Here is a 14,597-nt window from a genome sequence, read left to right as displayed (position 1 = left end):
GCCATTTTGGAGAACAATTTGGAACAATGCCCAATTTATGCATAGTCTTTGAGCCAATAATATCGCTACTAGGTCTGTACCTCAAAGAGATCAAAGAAAAAGGAAAAAGACTTATATTACAAAAATATTTATAGCAGCTCTTTTTGTGGTAGCAAAGATTTAGAAATTGAAGGGATGCCCATCAATTAGGGAATGACTAAACAAATTATGTCATGTGATTGTGGTAGAATACTATTGTGCTATTAGAAATGATGAGGGGGTTGATTTCAGAAAAACCTGGGAAGACCTATAGAAACTGATGCATAATGAAGTGAGCAGAACCAGGAGATCTTTGTACACAATAACCGCAATGTTGTAATGATGATCAACTGTGAAAGACATAACTGTTCTGATTAATATAGTGATCCAAGACAGTTCTGAAGGATTCATGATGAAAAATGCTATCCACCTCCAGAAAGTGAACTGATGAACTCAGAGTGCAAATTGAAGTGTGTGTGTGTGTGTTTGTGTGTGTGTGTATACACATATACATTTACTTTCTTTTTTTCCTTTTTTTTCAAAATGGCTAATATGTGAATATGTTTTGCATGATTTCACATGTATAATTGATATTAAATTGCTTGTCCTCTCAATGGGTGGAACAAGAGCAGGAGGGAGGGAAAGCATTTGGAATGCATAATTAAAAATGTTAAAAAAATAAACTTAAAAAAAGAAAAAAGAATGAGAATTGAGAAATATCCATTAGAATTGTCTATTAAGACATGATTGGTAATTTAGGATTGAGCATTTTAAATGAATGATGAGATTGGAAGCCAGACTGCAAAGAGTTTAAAAGAAACTGAGAGGAAAGGAAGTGGAGGCACCGATTGTAGATGGCCTTGTCAAGGAGTTTAGCCATAAAAGGAAAGTGAGATATAGGTCAATAACTTAATGCCAGTGGATGACTTAAGTGAAAGGGTTTTAAAGATGGAGGAGAAATGGGCTTGTTTGTAGGCAGCTGAGAAATAGCCATTGGACAGTTGTTTGAAGGATAGTGAAAGAGTGGGAATGATAGAGGGGACATTCTTTGTACATATCTTGTATCTACCTAGTTATTTATACATTTTCTCCCCCCTTAGAATGTACACACCCTGAAGCCAGGGACTTTTTAAAATTTTTTACTTTTTTTGCCTTTCTTTGTATGCCTAGTGCTTAAGTACTTAATAAGAGCTTGTTGACTAACTGAGTTTCCTGCTCTGAGATCCTATGTTTGTATTTCAGATCACGTTGTAGGGTGCCAAGTTGTTTCTGAAGGTTATATATAATAAGCCCATATTCCTCAACAATTTTAATTAAGCATGCATAGACATATTATTGAAGGAAGAACTCTATTCAACAACTGTGAATATTAAATTTACGGTGAGTACTGTGTGGGTGTTTGAAAACATTTGTAAATTTCCTTGTTGACTATTAGGTAAGTTCTCTGAAGTTCTCATGCCCCTGACTGACTGGGTTTATTATTATTTTCATAATTTAAAAATAAAGCTGCCCTTTTGCTAAAAAGCCTGAGGGGCACTGTTTTATATAATAAGAATCCTTCATTGAAACATGGCAACTGAACAACAGCAGCACAGGCAACATAGACAGTGACAAGCCTCTTTTGACTGCACTGGCAATTATAATCCTAGAAAGTTTCTTCATTGGTAAAATGAAGAAAATATTTGCACTACTTGCACTTGCAATTGATTAGTGTGACATATTTTTGAGAATGTTAACCCTGATTCCATCTTTACCACCTTATGAAAATTGTTCTTCTAAAGGTTACCAATAATATTGCTAAAGGCCATGGTATTTTTTCCTTAAACCTCTGCATCTCACACAATTGACTATGCTTTTCTTTTTTTCTATCCTGACTCCCCTTGATTCATTACCTGCTTCCCTGACTACTTCCTGGGAATGTCACAAACAGGATCTTCATTTCGGTAGTAGAGGTTAGGTGACTTCTGAGGACCTTCACAAATCTGAGATTCTATGATTATTCCTAAGTTTTTTGACCTCTCTTGCGCTTCCTGCACTCTTCTCCTTGACTGGCCATCATGAAGGCTCAGTCCTTAGTTTTACTTCCTCCTTCACTAGAAAGAAAACTCAACAAAGATATAGCCTTGATTTGGGAAGATGAGGCATCTCGTCATCAGGTTAACAGGGGAGGAAATGCTGAAGCTTTGAGACGTCCACCAAGTCTGAAGGGCAGGCCTCTTTTATATTGTTAGGTGACTGGGAAGCCACACCAACCAGTCTGAAGCCACCAGAAAGTTTCCAAGAAACAGGGCCTGAGACCCAGCTCCTTGGACCATTCAAGTGCTAGGGACAGCTTCCTTGCATCTTAGGGAAAGAACTAGCTTAGCTTATGTGGTGGAGTGGGTGGGCTCCTGGTAGGTATTGACTTGCCATACTATATCTAGTTGCCCCTGGAATCACTGTGCTACACTCTGGCTAGCACCCTCCCTCATAGGTAATACTCCTGCATCTCCCACAATGCTTGACACAGTGCTGAGAACAGAATACCATAAGTCTTTGTTAATTGAGAAAAGTAGTGCATGTTGGTCAATGGGCATAAATTTTTCATCTTTCCATGGTCTCTCAGGAATAGCTGAATAATATTCTGAGAAGTACTTCCATACATCTTCCTTAAAACTTGATGGAATTAGGAAGAGAAAGCCAGCAAATTGCCAATTTTACTACATGTAAGGAACATATTGGCTTGACTTAGAACCACACCTTTTGTATCTTAACTCACCATTATATGGTACTTTTTAGTAAATAGACCTTATTTCTTGCAGTAATCCTATAAGATAGAAAGTACAAGTATTATGTTCTTCAGTTTACCAATGAAGAAACTTTGTAGTATTATGAGATCTAGAGCTAAAAGGCAGATCTTCATTCCTACCTCCATTATTTTACAGTTGAGCAAATTGAGACCCTGAGGGGTTTAATGACTATACAACAGTAATAAGTAGCAGAGTCAAGTTTTGAATTTAGGTCCTCTGTTTCAAGATCTCCAACGTTGGTTCTACCTTTTCTCTCTTGAAAACTTCATCAGCTCTTGTGGATTTAATTTTCATCTCTCTGCAGATGACTTCTAGATCTCTACAACCCCAGTCTCTCTGAAATTCAGTCCCATATTACCAATTGCCTATTTGATTTTCAGATTTCATGCCTGTTAACTCAGCATGTCCAAAACTGAGCTCCTTATCCTCCCCACCTCCTATGTCCTCACCTATTCCAGGGTTTCCTGTTTCTGTTGAAGGTACTACCACTTTTTAATCTCCCAGATTCATTATCTCAGCATTATCCTTGACTCTTTTACTCTCTCTCACCCCACATATCCAGTCAGTTGCCATACTGAAGGTAGAAATTTACCTTCACAACTTCTCTCACAACTTGACCTCAAGTTATCTTTCTAGCCTCATTGGATGTTATTTTCCCTCCTACACTTTGCAGTATAACATATTTAGACTTCTTTCTGTTCCTCACACATGACACTCCATCTGTATGTTTCTTTCCTGGCCATTCCCTGGTACAATACCCAGTCTGTCAGGCACTGCTTCCTCACCATCCCCCTCATAGAATCCCTCTTGTCTTTCAGGATGTAGTTCAAGCTGTACCTTTTACATGAAACCTTTGTTGATTCCTCCTCCCACCAAGTGCTAATGTACTCTCTCATAAACCATCTAGAATGTAATTACTTTATATTCATTTGTGTTTATCATCATTATATTCATTCATTTGTGTTTGTACCTATCTTTCGCAGTAGATTGACTTGTTGGGCATAGGGATTATTTCCTTTTTGTATTTGTATCATCAGTGACTAGTTTAGTACTTAGCACATAGTAGGAACTTAATAAATACTTGTTTATTCTTGATTTATTGTTTCTTTCCACTATAGTACACTCCCTCTATGTGCCTCAGAGAGCTTCAGTGATTTGCTCCAAGTCATACACCATTGAGGGTTGGAAGTGGAACTCAGATCTTATGCCTTCAAGTCCTTTGCTCTTCTACTGGGCCTTGTAGCAATAATGCATACATGAATAATGAGCATCATAAAACTACTTAAAATCAGTGCAGAAACAATGCTTTGACTCGGATGTGAAATAATAGTGGGCTTGGAGTTGATATGCCATTTTAGTATTGGAAGATACTTCTTATTGCTTATGTTCTTTGGGGTCCTGGTTTTCATTTCAAGTTTTGTTTGCTAGTTATCACTCTTAGCATTTATAATTCATGTTCTATAACTAATTATAATTTCCCAGCATAAAAAAATAGGTATATTGAAAATTTCTATTTGATTAATTGTTTTGTAGAGGAGTACAATATCAGGTCATTATCTTCAGCTTCTTGCTCATACAATACTCCTTTCTTTAAATGCAGGTTGGGATTTATGCTCCTGTGAGTAATGCTTTTTAAACTAGTTTTGTATTCTGTGTAGCAATGTAGTTTTAGGGTGTGGTGTTTGTTTCTCGTTTCCTATTAGATCTGATACTAATTGGATGACTTATATGTCAAATTCTCAAGTTCAACAGCATGAGGTTTCCTTCAGGAGTCAGCTCAAATTTCACAGGTGTGCAGGAGGCCTTTCTCAGTTCTTTGTTCCACATCCCCTTTGCTGAGATTACCTATGCATATTTGTTATGAGTTTTATTTTTATTTTTCCCCTCCTGGGGGGAAGGGGGAAGAAAAAGAAATAGATTTTTGTTCATTGGAAAAATTAAACTTTTTAAAAATGATGAATACAGAGAAGTATGGAAAGATTTGTATGAACTGATACAAAGTGAAGTAAGCAAAGGCATGATAACACCATACACAATGACTACAACAATGTAAATGGAAAGAATAATACCAACAAAAAAATTAAAATTAAATAGCTATGAAATTAAAATGACAAAACTTTGCCCCAAAGAAGACACATAAAATAGTATGTCCCTTACTCCTTTGCAAAGTAGAAGACCATGGGTTTGAAATATCACATAGTACATGTATACAATGTATGCATTGTGTGTGTATATGTATATATATAGATGTATATGTATATATACTATAAATATAATCCCCCCCTCTCTTTTTCTCTCTTCCTTTCCCTCTTTCTCTCTCCCCTCCCTCCCCCACACTGTTGCTTCCCCCATTACAATGTGAGCTCCTTGAGGTCAGGGACCATGTTTGTTTGTTTGTTTGTTTTTTTCTTTGTATTTTCAATGCTTAGCATAGTGCCTGGCACACAGTAAATGCTTAATAAAATGTTTGTTGTCTGATAATCAATTCAATGTTTTGTGGATAGCTATTAGAAGACTTTATAAAAATATAAAATTTAAAGACGTTTTCTTTTTGTATCATCTATATTCCCCCTCCATCCCTCCCATCTCTATTCCTCCCTCCAGCAGTCCCATCCCTTATAAAAAAGTGTAAAGAAAGAAAGATAGAAAAAGTTTCAGAAAAGGAAGAAGCATATTAAAAATGTCTGACTCATGTGATATTCCAAACCCATGGTCTCTTACTTTTGCAAATGAGTGAGGGACATTAATTTCATATGTCTTCTTTGGGGCAAAGTTTAGAATGTATGATTTCATAGCTATTTAGTTTTAATTTTTTTTGTTGACATTACTCTTTCCATTTACATTATTGTAGTCATTATGTAGAGTATTATCCTACCTCTGCTTACTTCATCTTGTATTATTTCATTTAAATCTTTCTATACATCTCTGTATTTATCATTTTAAAATTTACTTTTTTTTCAATGAACAAAAATATATTTTTCTTTCCTCTTCCTCCAAGGGGGAAAAAAAGAAAAACAGAACTCTTGTAACAAATTTCATAATCAAGAAAAAGAAATTCCTACATTGGCCATGTCTAGAAAATTCATGTTTCATTCTATACCCTGAGTCCATCTCCTCTCTTTCAGAAAGTGGTTAGCATGTTTTATCACTAGTCCTCTGCAATCATGCGTGGTTATTGTGTTGATTAGAGTTCTTAAGTCTTTCAAAGTTGCTAATCTGTATGCTGTTTTTGTTACTGTATAAATTTTTCTGATTCTACTTACCTCACTCTGTATCAGTTTTTACAAGCCTTTCCAGATTTCTCTGAAACTGTTGCTTTTGTCATTTTTTTATAGCAAAATAGTGTTCCCTTGTATTTGTGGCATTTAAAAAGGTTGAGGAAACATAATTTCTGGGTAATTTAGTCATTTTATTAATGATGTCAGCATTTTAATAAAATGATGGTCATTTGGCCATCTGTCTCTTAGACCAAAGACCCTAATGGTGGCTTATGGCCTCCATGCCCTTTTGGGAGGGGCGTGTTCCCAAGGGTGGAAATCAATTTTGATTGACTAACAATGATAGAATGAAACAATGGGGGCTGGACCTGAACTTTGATTATGTCATTTAGTTCTTAAGTTATGACAGCCTTGGGCAGTCTATTTAAAGAATTTATCATCACCCAAACCTGAGTGGAACACAATAGTTACTCCAAGTGGGTGGGGCCTGAACAACAGAATCCGATCTTGTTATCAGCAATGTCCTTCAAGAGACTGAACTTTAAAAATCAGGACTTTGGAAAAAGGGATTTCCCTAAATCATTGGTTACTAATAATCATTTCTCTCATGTTCATATATGCTATAATTTGTTCAGTAATCCCCCAATTGATCGGCACCCCTTTAGTTTCTAGTTGTTTTCCTGTATTCATTAATTTCTTGTAGCACAGTAATTTTTTTTCGTTCCTGTTCTACAGTTTGTTTAGCCATTCCTCATATGATGTATATCTATCTTGTTTACAGTTCTTTGCTATCACAAGAAGTACAGTTACATTTTTATTTATATTGGACTTTTCTTCTTAAAGACATTGACTGCCTTGGAATATGTCCTTTGCAATAGAATTGCCGAGTCAAATGGCATGGGCATTTTAGTAACTGTAGGCGTTATTTGAAATGGTTTTGGGGGGACAAATATGAAGTAGTGTATAATTTTATTTTTTTTTTCACTTAGTGTGGTTTAACCAGTGCCAAAACTAATGGCCTTCTGCCACCTTCCCAAATCCTTATCCTTTTTGACCTCTCTGAAACTGACAGAAGGTCCATTACCCTCTTTTCTTTGATATTCTCTCTTTGCTAAGTTTTCGTAACATTGCTCCCTTCTGATTCTCATTCTACCTGTCTATCTCTTTTCCTGGATCTTCATCCAGATTATATGACTAACTGAGGGTCTTTTCTAAGTCTTAATCCTAGACTCTCTTCTTTTCTCCACCTGTCCTATCTCCCTTGTTGACCTCATTGGCATAGTGGATTCAATTATCATTTCTATAGAGGTGATTTTCGGATCTGTATATTCAGTGCTAACCTTTCTCCTGAGCTCCAGTCTTCCATTACTATCTGCCTCTTGGACATAGGTGTCTCAAACTTAACATTCAATTCAATTCAGTAAAATAATTTTATTTGGTGCCTGCTATGTACCAGGCACTGTGTTAAGTGCTGAGGATATAAATAAGAAAAAGAAAGATAGTTCTTGCCTTCAAGGAGCTTACAATCTAATGGGTTAAGACAACATGCAAAAGGAAGCAGAAAAATGGTGTGGGAGAAGGGGCGTATCACCAGCTGGTACCTAAATGGAGGCATGATTTTTGGTAGAGTTGAAACCAAGCTTGTGGAAAATGGAGAGTTATTTGGAAAGTTCTAAGTCCTCTATAAAGGAAGGCTCTGGGAGGAGCTTATTGCTTTGCTCTCCAGCCCTGCAATGAGAGAGGACAGTTGAGTATCAAAACCTGAGTCAGTGTGCATGGTGTTGAGATTTCAGGAGATCAGTTTATCCTAGGAGAGACACAATGATCCCTGGAGTCAAACCAAGCAGAGATGTTAATGGAAAATGTCCAAAATTGAACTCATCCTCCCCTTCTAAGTCTTTCCCTCTTCCAAACTTCTCCATTATTGTAGAAGGTACCATCATTCTCCCAACTACCTTTGCAACCTCAGTGTTTCCTTGCCTCTTCTCGTGCCACTCACTCCATATATCCATTCGATTGCTAAATCTTGTCATTTCTACCTTCAAAATATCAATTTTATACATCCCTTTCTTACCACTCAAACAGATGCTACAAGAGTACAAGTCCTTATCACTTCTTGCTTGGACTTTTGCAATAAGTCTAATTCATCTCTGTGTAATTCATCTCTTATCATTGTTTCTCTGAACTTCAATTCATTTTTCATACAGCTGAAGTAAAAAACTGACCATGTCATTCCCCACTTCCCCCAATGAATGACCTTTAGTGTTTCCCTCTTGCCTCCAGGATCAACTATAAAGTTCTCTGCCATTTAAACCCTTTCATAGCCTACCCCTTTCCTGCTTTTCCAGTTTTCTTATGTGTCACGTACACTGTGATCCCACAACATTAGCCTTCTTGTCATTTCTCTTACATGGCACTATACCTTTTTAGAGGGTGTCTTTCCCACATGCCTAGAATGCCTTCCCTGCTCACCACGGTGCATGACATATAGTAGGTGCTTAATAAATGCTTGTTGACTTGACTTGGTTCCTTAAAGATTTAGTCTAAACCCTTCCTTCTGTTGCTTCACCCCACCACCCTCCACTTCATTCTCTGCTAGTTTATCTTCTTTTTACTCTGTGTGTATGTCTGTCTATACCCACACATATACATATAAATGTATATATGTACATATACATTTTTGTTTGTATATATTGAATAAATGTATACTATATAATAAATGGAAGCAAAGTTTATATATATACGTTTAATTTATAAATATATATATAATTTATATATATAAAGCAAATGGAAATATAGTAAATTTAATATATATATTCCATACAAACATGTTACATATATTTATATGTACAGTTGTTTTCATGTTGTTTTCCATATTAGAATGTAGATTTTTTTTTTTAGGGCAAAGAGTGTTTTTGCCTTTCATTTTAGCTTCAGTGCTTGCCACAGTGCCTGACACATAGGGGGTGCTTAATAAATTCATGTTGCTAAAAATGGTAATAGCACTTTCCTGATGTATCTGTTTAATAATTTGGTTAAAAGAAGGAAAGGTGCTTAATCTTATGTGACTAAGTCTGTCTATTAGTCAAACTATGCTGGTGATTACTGGTTCCCTTTCCAAGTATTCAGAAACCCTGGTTGCCAGGAACTAATACCAGACTCACCCAGTTCCAGTTTGTAGAAACAAATGACCATTTTTGCCTGTCTTCAATATGTGGCATCTTTTTTTTTTAACTTTCTTTTCTACACTTTTGTGGTTATACCTGAGTGGTTCAGAAACCATATCTGTAAGTGTACAAGAGGGTAATTCTTCTAGACCAAGAGACTCGAACTCATTTGGAATTGTTAGGTTTGTAACAAACCTGCAAACTTCACCTAACTTCAATTTTCTTTTAACTCTGTTTGTTCCATTCTGAAGACCATTCTCCTTGTCAAATAAGACAGAAACAAAATAGGAGTTGAATGGTTTTATTTTCTCTCTATTCCATCTCCCTGAAGTAGTGGACATGAATGTGTTCGCCTGTGCATAAGTCTCATTCTAAGACATGCTGCCTGAGCAACTGTAAACCCAGGCATTTGTTTAAAAAAATACCTACCCTGAAGTCAGAAAACATTTAGTAGTAGGACTCTAATACATACTAGTTGGGACTTTTCTATAGTGACTTGTGTCCTAGCCATATATGACCTCCTAGAATTTTTGAGAAAACAAGTTATGTCATTTAGTTCCATAGGAACAGTGCTGCAAATGAGAGTTCTGTTCCTGGTCAGTCAAAATTCAAACTGTAATAGCTTAAAATAGTAAGAGAAGGGGAGAGATATTGTTTATATTAAATTCCACCTGGCTGGACACTCTCTTTCTTCTCTTCTCTCAATCCCTTCCCAGAAGCAAGGAAGACCAATTGGGATAACTAGTTAATAGATACATTCTATGATTCTCAAAAAATTCAGCAATGTCAAGGAATAAAGAACCTCTCCTTGAAAGGTGTATTAAAATATATGGCAACCAAAAAAGAATAAGTTTTCATCTGTAAATTTTAACTCTTTGCATATGGAAAATTTCTTGTTAAAGTAAAAAAGTGTCCTAAAGTATAATGTTGTTCCAACAAAATTACTTCGATTTAACTAAATTTTTGTAGTAATTGTATTAATATCACTTCACTTTGTCTTAGAATTGAAAAGCAGAACAACGTTCTTTCAAGTTCTTCATGCTTTCTCCTGACTCATATAGTAAGGAAAAAAGAAGTTAGAAATCAGAGCGTGCCTGTTTGTTTTTGCACCACATCTTTCATATTTCCGTTTTCATTAAATTTACCTTAAGATTGAGTGATTTCATGGTTTTCAAACATTTGAGCGTTGACTTTACGCCCCAAACCATGCTGTCTTGAGATAGAAAGAACAGCTGTTATTTTTGGAGGCAATGATGGCCTATGGCATCATTTAACTTGCCTGGGAGAGGCCTTGTGGTGAAATGGAATACTGTGGGATTTGGAGTCAGGACATTGGCTTAAATGTTCTCTCTTGTGTCTTATAGTTTTTGTTACTGGGCAAATCACTTAGCTTCTTGAAGTCTCAATTTTGTCTTCTCAGAAATGAAAGAATTGGATTAGAAAATTTCTAAGGTTCCTTCCAGCTCTAAATCTATATAGAAAGTGGCATCGGGTTTGGGTGGAGTATTTTTCTCATCAATTACTCAAGTCCTTATTATATAGCTGGGCTCTGTGCTAGATGATGTGAACACAACTATAAAGAGTAAAAGAATCTCTATTCACAAGGAGCTCAAATTCTGATGTAGGAGATGATTATAAACATACATATATACATGTTGTATATGTACACACATAATGAATGTGAGTGTGTGTGTGTGTGTCTGTGTCTGTGTGTGTAATTTGTGAATCAGTTGCATAGACATTAAAACCATGGGAGCTAATGAGGTTACTAAGACAGAAAAAGAATATAGAGAGAAAAGAACAGGACAGAGCATTGGGGAACACCCATAGTTAGGACCAGTGATGTAGTGAGTCAGCAAAGGAGACAGAGAAGGGCTGGTAAGGAGAACCAAGAGAGAGTGGAATCATAAAATCCCAGAGGAGATATTAGCCAGAAGGAGGTGGCTACCATGGTCAAATGCAGCAGGTGGGTGGAGAAAGATGAAGACACAGCATATCATCAGCTATGGCAATTGATAACTCTTTGATATCTTTGAGGAGAGCAGTTTCACTGGAATGTTGAACTTGGAAGCCAGATTGCAAAGGAGTAAAAGAGAGGAAAGTAAGTGAGGCAGCAAGTGTAGACAGCTTTTTCCGGAGTTTGGTAGGCAAAGAGAACAGAATTATAGGATGATATCCTGAGGGAATGATAAGGTCTAATGAAAGATGAGGGAGATTTGTATTTGATTATAATACACAGATGATTTTACTGTTACTAGTTAATGCATTGTTATCTGGCAATATATTGAACTTTTTGTGCCTTTTGTTGGTATTGGCATGTGTTTTTAGAAGGCTAATATTGTGTGAAAAAGCACTGGCCTGGGAGTCAGAAAGACTGAGCTTTAGTTTTTACTTCTGCCACTAATATATTTGGTTAAGAAAAATCTACTTCAGTAATTAATACAGGATGAAAGAACATGTGGTTAGATATCAGTCTACACATCAGTAACTAAAAAAAGATATGGGTTGGATTCTGGTTTCTAATCCATTCCGCTATTGTTTTTTTTTGGGGGGGGTGGTAATCTCTGACCTAATAAGCTTACACACATGCATTCTATCTTTGTATTCTCTTAGTAATGATAAAGCTTTTAGGAATTACAAGTATCATCTTCTTATATAAGAATGAAAACAGTTTAAACATATTAAGACCCTTATGATTTCTCTTTCATGTTTACCTTTTTATGCTTCTCTTGAATCTTATGTTTGAATGTCAGATTCTCTATTAGCTCTGGTCTTTTCTTGAATTTGTGAAAGTTGTCTATTTCATTAAATATCCATCTCCCCTTTCTCTCCCCACTTTCCCCCTCTCCCCCATCAAGGATTATACTCAGTTTTCCCGGGTAGGTTATTCTTGCTTGTAATTCTATCTCCTTTGCCTTTTGCAATATCATATTCCAAGCCCTCTGCTTCTTTAATATAGAAGCTGCTAAATCTTGTGTAATCTTGATGATGTTTAAATTGTTTCTCTCTGGCTGCTTGCAATGTTTTCTCCTTGACCTGAGAGCTCTGAAATTTGGCTACAATATTCCTGGGAGTTTTCATTTTGGGATCTCTTTTAGTAGGTGATGAATTTCTATTTTAATTTCTGTTTTATCATCTGGTTCTAGAGTATCAAGGCAGTTTTCCTTGATAATTTCTTGAAATATGATATCTAGGCTTTGTTTGTTTGTTTTTTTTAATCATGGCTTTCAGGTAGTCCAGTATTTCTTAAATTATCCTTCCTGGATCTGTTTTCCAGATAAGTTGTTTTTACAGTGAGATATTTCATACTTCTATTTTTTTGATTCTTTTGATTTTGATTGTTTCTTGGTGTCTCATGGAGTCATTAGCTTCTACTTGTCCAATTCTAATTTTCAAGGAATTATTTTCTTCAGTGAGTGTTGATACCTCTTTTTTCCATTAGTTCTGTTTTTTAAGGAATTCTTTTCTTCAGTGAATTTTTGTGCCTCCTTTACCATTTGGTCAATTCTGTTTAAGGTATTATTTTCTTCCGTATTTGTTTGTGCCTCTTTTACCAAGCTGTTAATTTTCTTTTCATAATTTTCTTGCATCATTTTCCTTTCTTTTCCCAGTTTTTCCTCTACCACTCTTATCTTTTTCTTTAGCTCTTCCTAGAATTCCTATTGAGTTTGGGTCCAATTAGCATTTTTCTTTGAGGCTTTTTTTGGTAGCTGTTTTCACATCGTTATCTTCTTCTGAGTTTATATCTTGGTCTTCCCTTCCTCCGGACTAGCTTTATATGGTCAAGTTCTTATATTGTTGTTTGCTCATTTTCCCAGCTTATATCTTGACTTTGAACTTTATATTGAAGTTGGGCTCTGCTCACCGGGGGGGGGGGGGGGGGGGGGCCCTGTCTCAGTTTCAGGCTTTTTTGGCTCCCTGTTTTCAGAGCTAGTTCCAGGGGTTCACAAGTTTTTGTTGTTTTCAAGGTGGTGTGATCCTGGGAGAGGTTTGGTCACTGCTGTCTTGGTCTATACACAGGAAGGACCTCTGTTCCACTGCAGCCACTACACTAGTGATCTTTTTGGCTTTGAAACTGTGACCAGGTCCCTTCTTCTTTAACCCCAAGTGCTCTCACTTCTCTTTGCCTTGGAGCTTTGACCAGGGCCCCAGCTCCCTTGTGACTGACCACAAGAACACCTTTCTCCTCTGGAATCGAGATCCAGAACTGTGTATGGGCAATAGAGTTACCAATCAGAGCCATTTGCACCCAGTGCAGTCAGGATTAGGTCAAGGGCTGTCTGTAACCTCTTGTTAGCAGTTGTCTGACTCCCTTACCATCTTTGAGCTGAGAATCCCCCAAGCTGCTGCTGCTGACAACTGCAACATCACACCTGGTATTGCTGCTGAGTAAGTGAGTTCTGGACAGGCCTCCACTCTGGTGTCACTGACCTCTTCTGTGGATCTCCTAAGTTGTCTTAGACTGGAAAAATGTCTCACCCTGACCTTTTGTTGTCTCTGCTCCTCCAAAATTTGATTTGAGATGTTATTTTAAAGATGTTGGGAGGGGAATATTGGGGAAGGTCCAGTTGGGTTGCTGCCTGTACTCTGCCATCTTGGATCTGCTCCATTCAAAGAATCTAAATTCTGAAGTATCAAAGGGACATCATTATGAACTAATATTACCAGGAAATTAGTGCATGCCATAATCCTGGAACACTGTGTTAAAGCAAACACCTTTATTAGTTGCTCATTTAATTCATTTCAATGCAATAGACATTTCTTGGCTGCTTACTCTGTGCATGGCATTGGGCTAGATGTGAGTCAGAATGAATTGCTATTGAGAAGAACTATCACAGAATTATGGAGCTGGAAGGTGTCTCAGAGGTCTGAAAGCAAGCCTCTTCTTCAGAACCTTTAGTGATGAAGAACTCATTACTTTTGGAAATAGCCCATGCACCCTTGCAGAGCTCCAGCATTTTTGTTTTATGTAATCCAACGGGGAGATTCTTCACCTTGGTAGAAAAAAAATAAAAGCAAAATATGAGTTGAATAGTTCTGCCTTTTAAAAAATTATTTAATGCATGTCTTAGTATCTTTATTAATAGGAAGTATATGATTTCCCAAGTAATGTGTATGTTATTTTTTCTTCTCCTGCAGAACAACATTCCATCTTCATGTGTAAATTTTGTAACTTATTTTCACCGAGTCAGTCAGAACTACTTTCACATGCATCTGAAAAGCACAAAGAAGAAGGAGTTAATATTGATGATATCATTATTCCACTCAGGCCACTTACTACTACTGAACCTACCAATCAGCACAAAAGTGGAGAAGGTATGGGCAGAATGTGTCTATCTATCTATCTGTCTGTCTATCTATCTATCTATCTATCTATCTATCTATCTATCTATCTATCTATCTAT

The 14,597-nt window shown here is 36.6% G+C and overlaps 1 protein-coding gene across 4 annotated transcripts in view; it reads left to right on the top strand.

The window, feature by feature from the left end:
- ZFAT (zinc finger and AT-hook domain containing) overlaps window positions 1–14,597 on the top strand; it is a 271,413-nt gene that overhangs the window by 39,241 nt on the left and 217,575 nt on the right. For 3 of the 4 annotated variants that reach the window (XM_027860422.1, XM_027860423.1, XM_027860425.1), the window contains exon 2: window positions 14,332–14,508. In XM_027860422.1, the coding sequence (XP_027716223.1) occupies window positions 14,332–14,508 (177 nt within the window). Of the gene's footprint in view, window positions 1–1,260; window positions 1,399–14,331; window positions 14,509–14,597 lie in introns of all 4 variants that reach the window. The other variant, XM_027860424.1, reaches the window with a different exon arrangement.

Source organism: Vombatus ursinus, unplaced genomic scaffold (genome assembly GCF_900497805.2).
Source record: "Vombatus ursinus unplaced genomic scaffold, bare-nosed wombat genome assembly UNPS02014180.1, whole genome shotgun sequence".
In the NCBI taxonomy this organism is placed as follows: Eukaryota; Metazoa; Chordata; class Mammalia; order Diprotodontia; family Vombatidae; genus Vombatus; species Vombatus ursinus.
The sequence above is the reverse complement of the archived record's forward strand: the minus strand, read 5'-3'. Positions and strand labels throughout refer to the sequence as shown.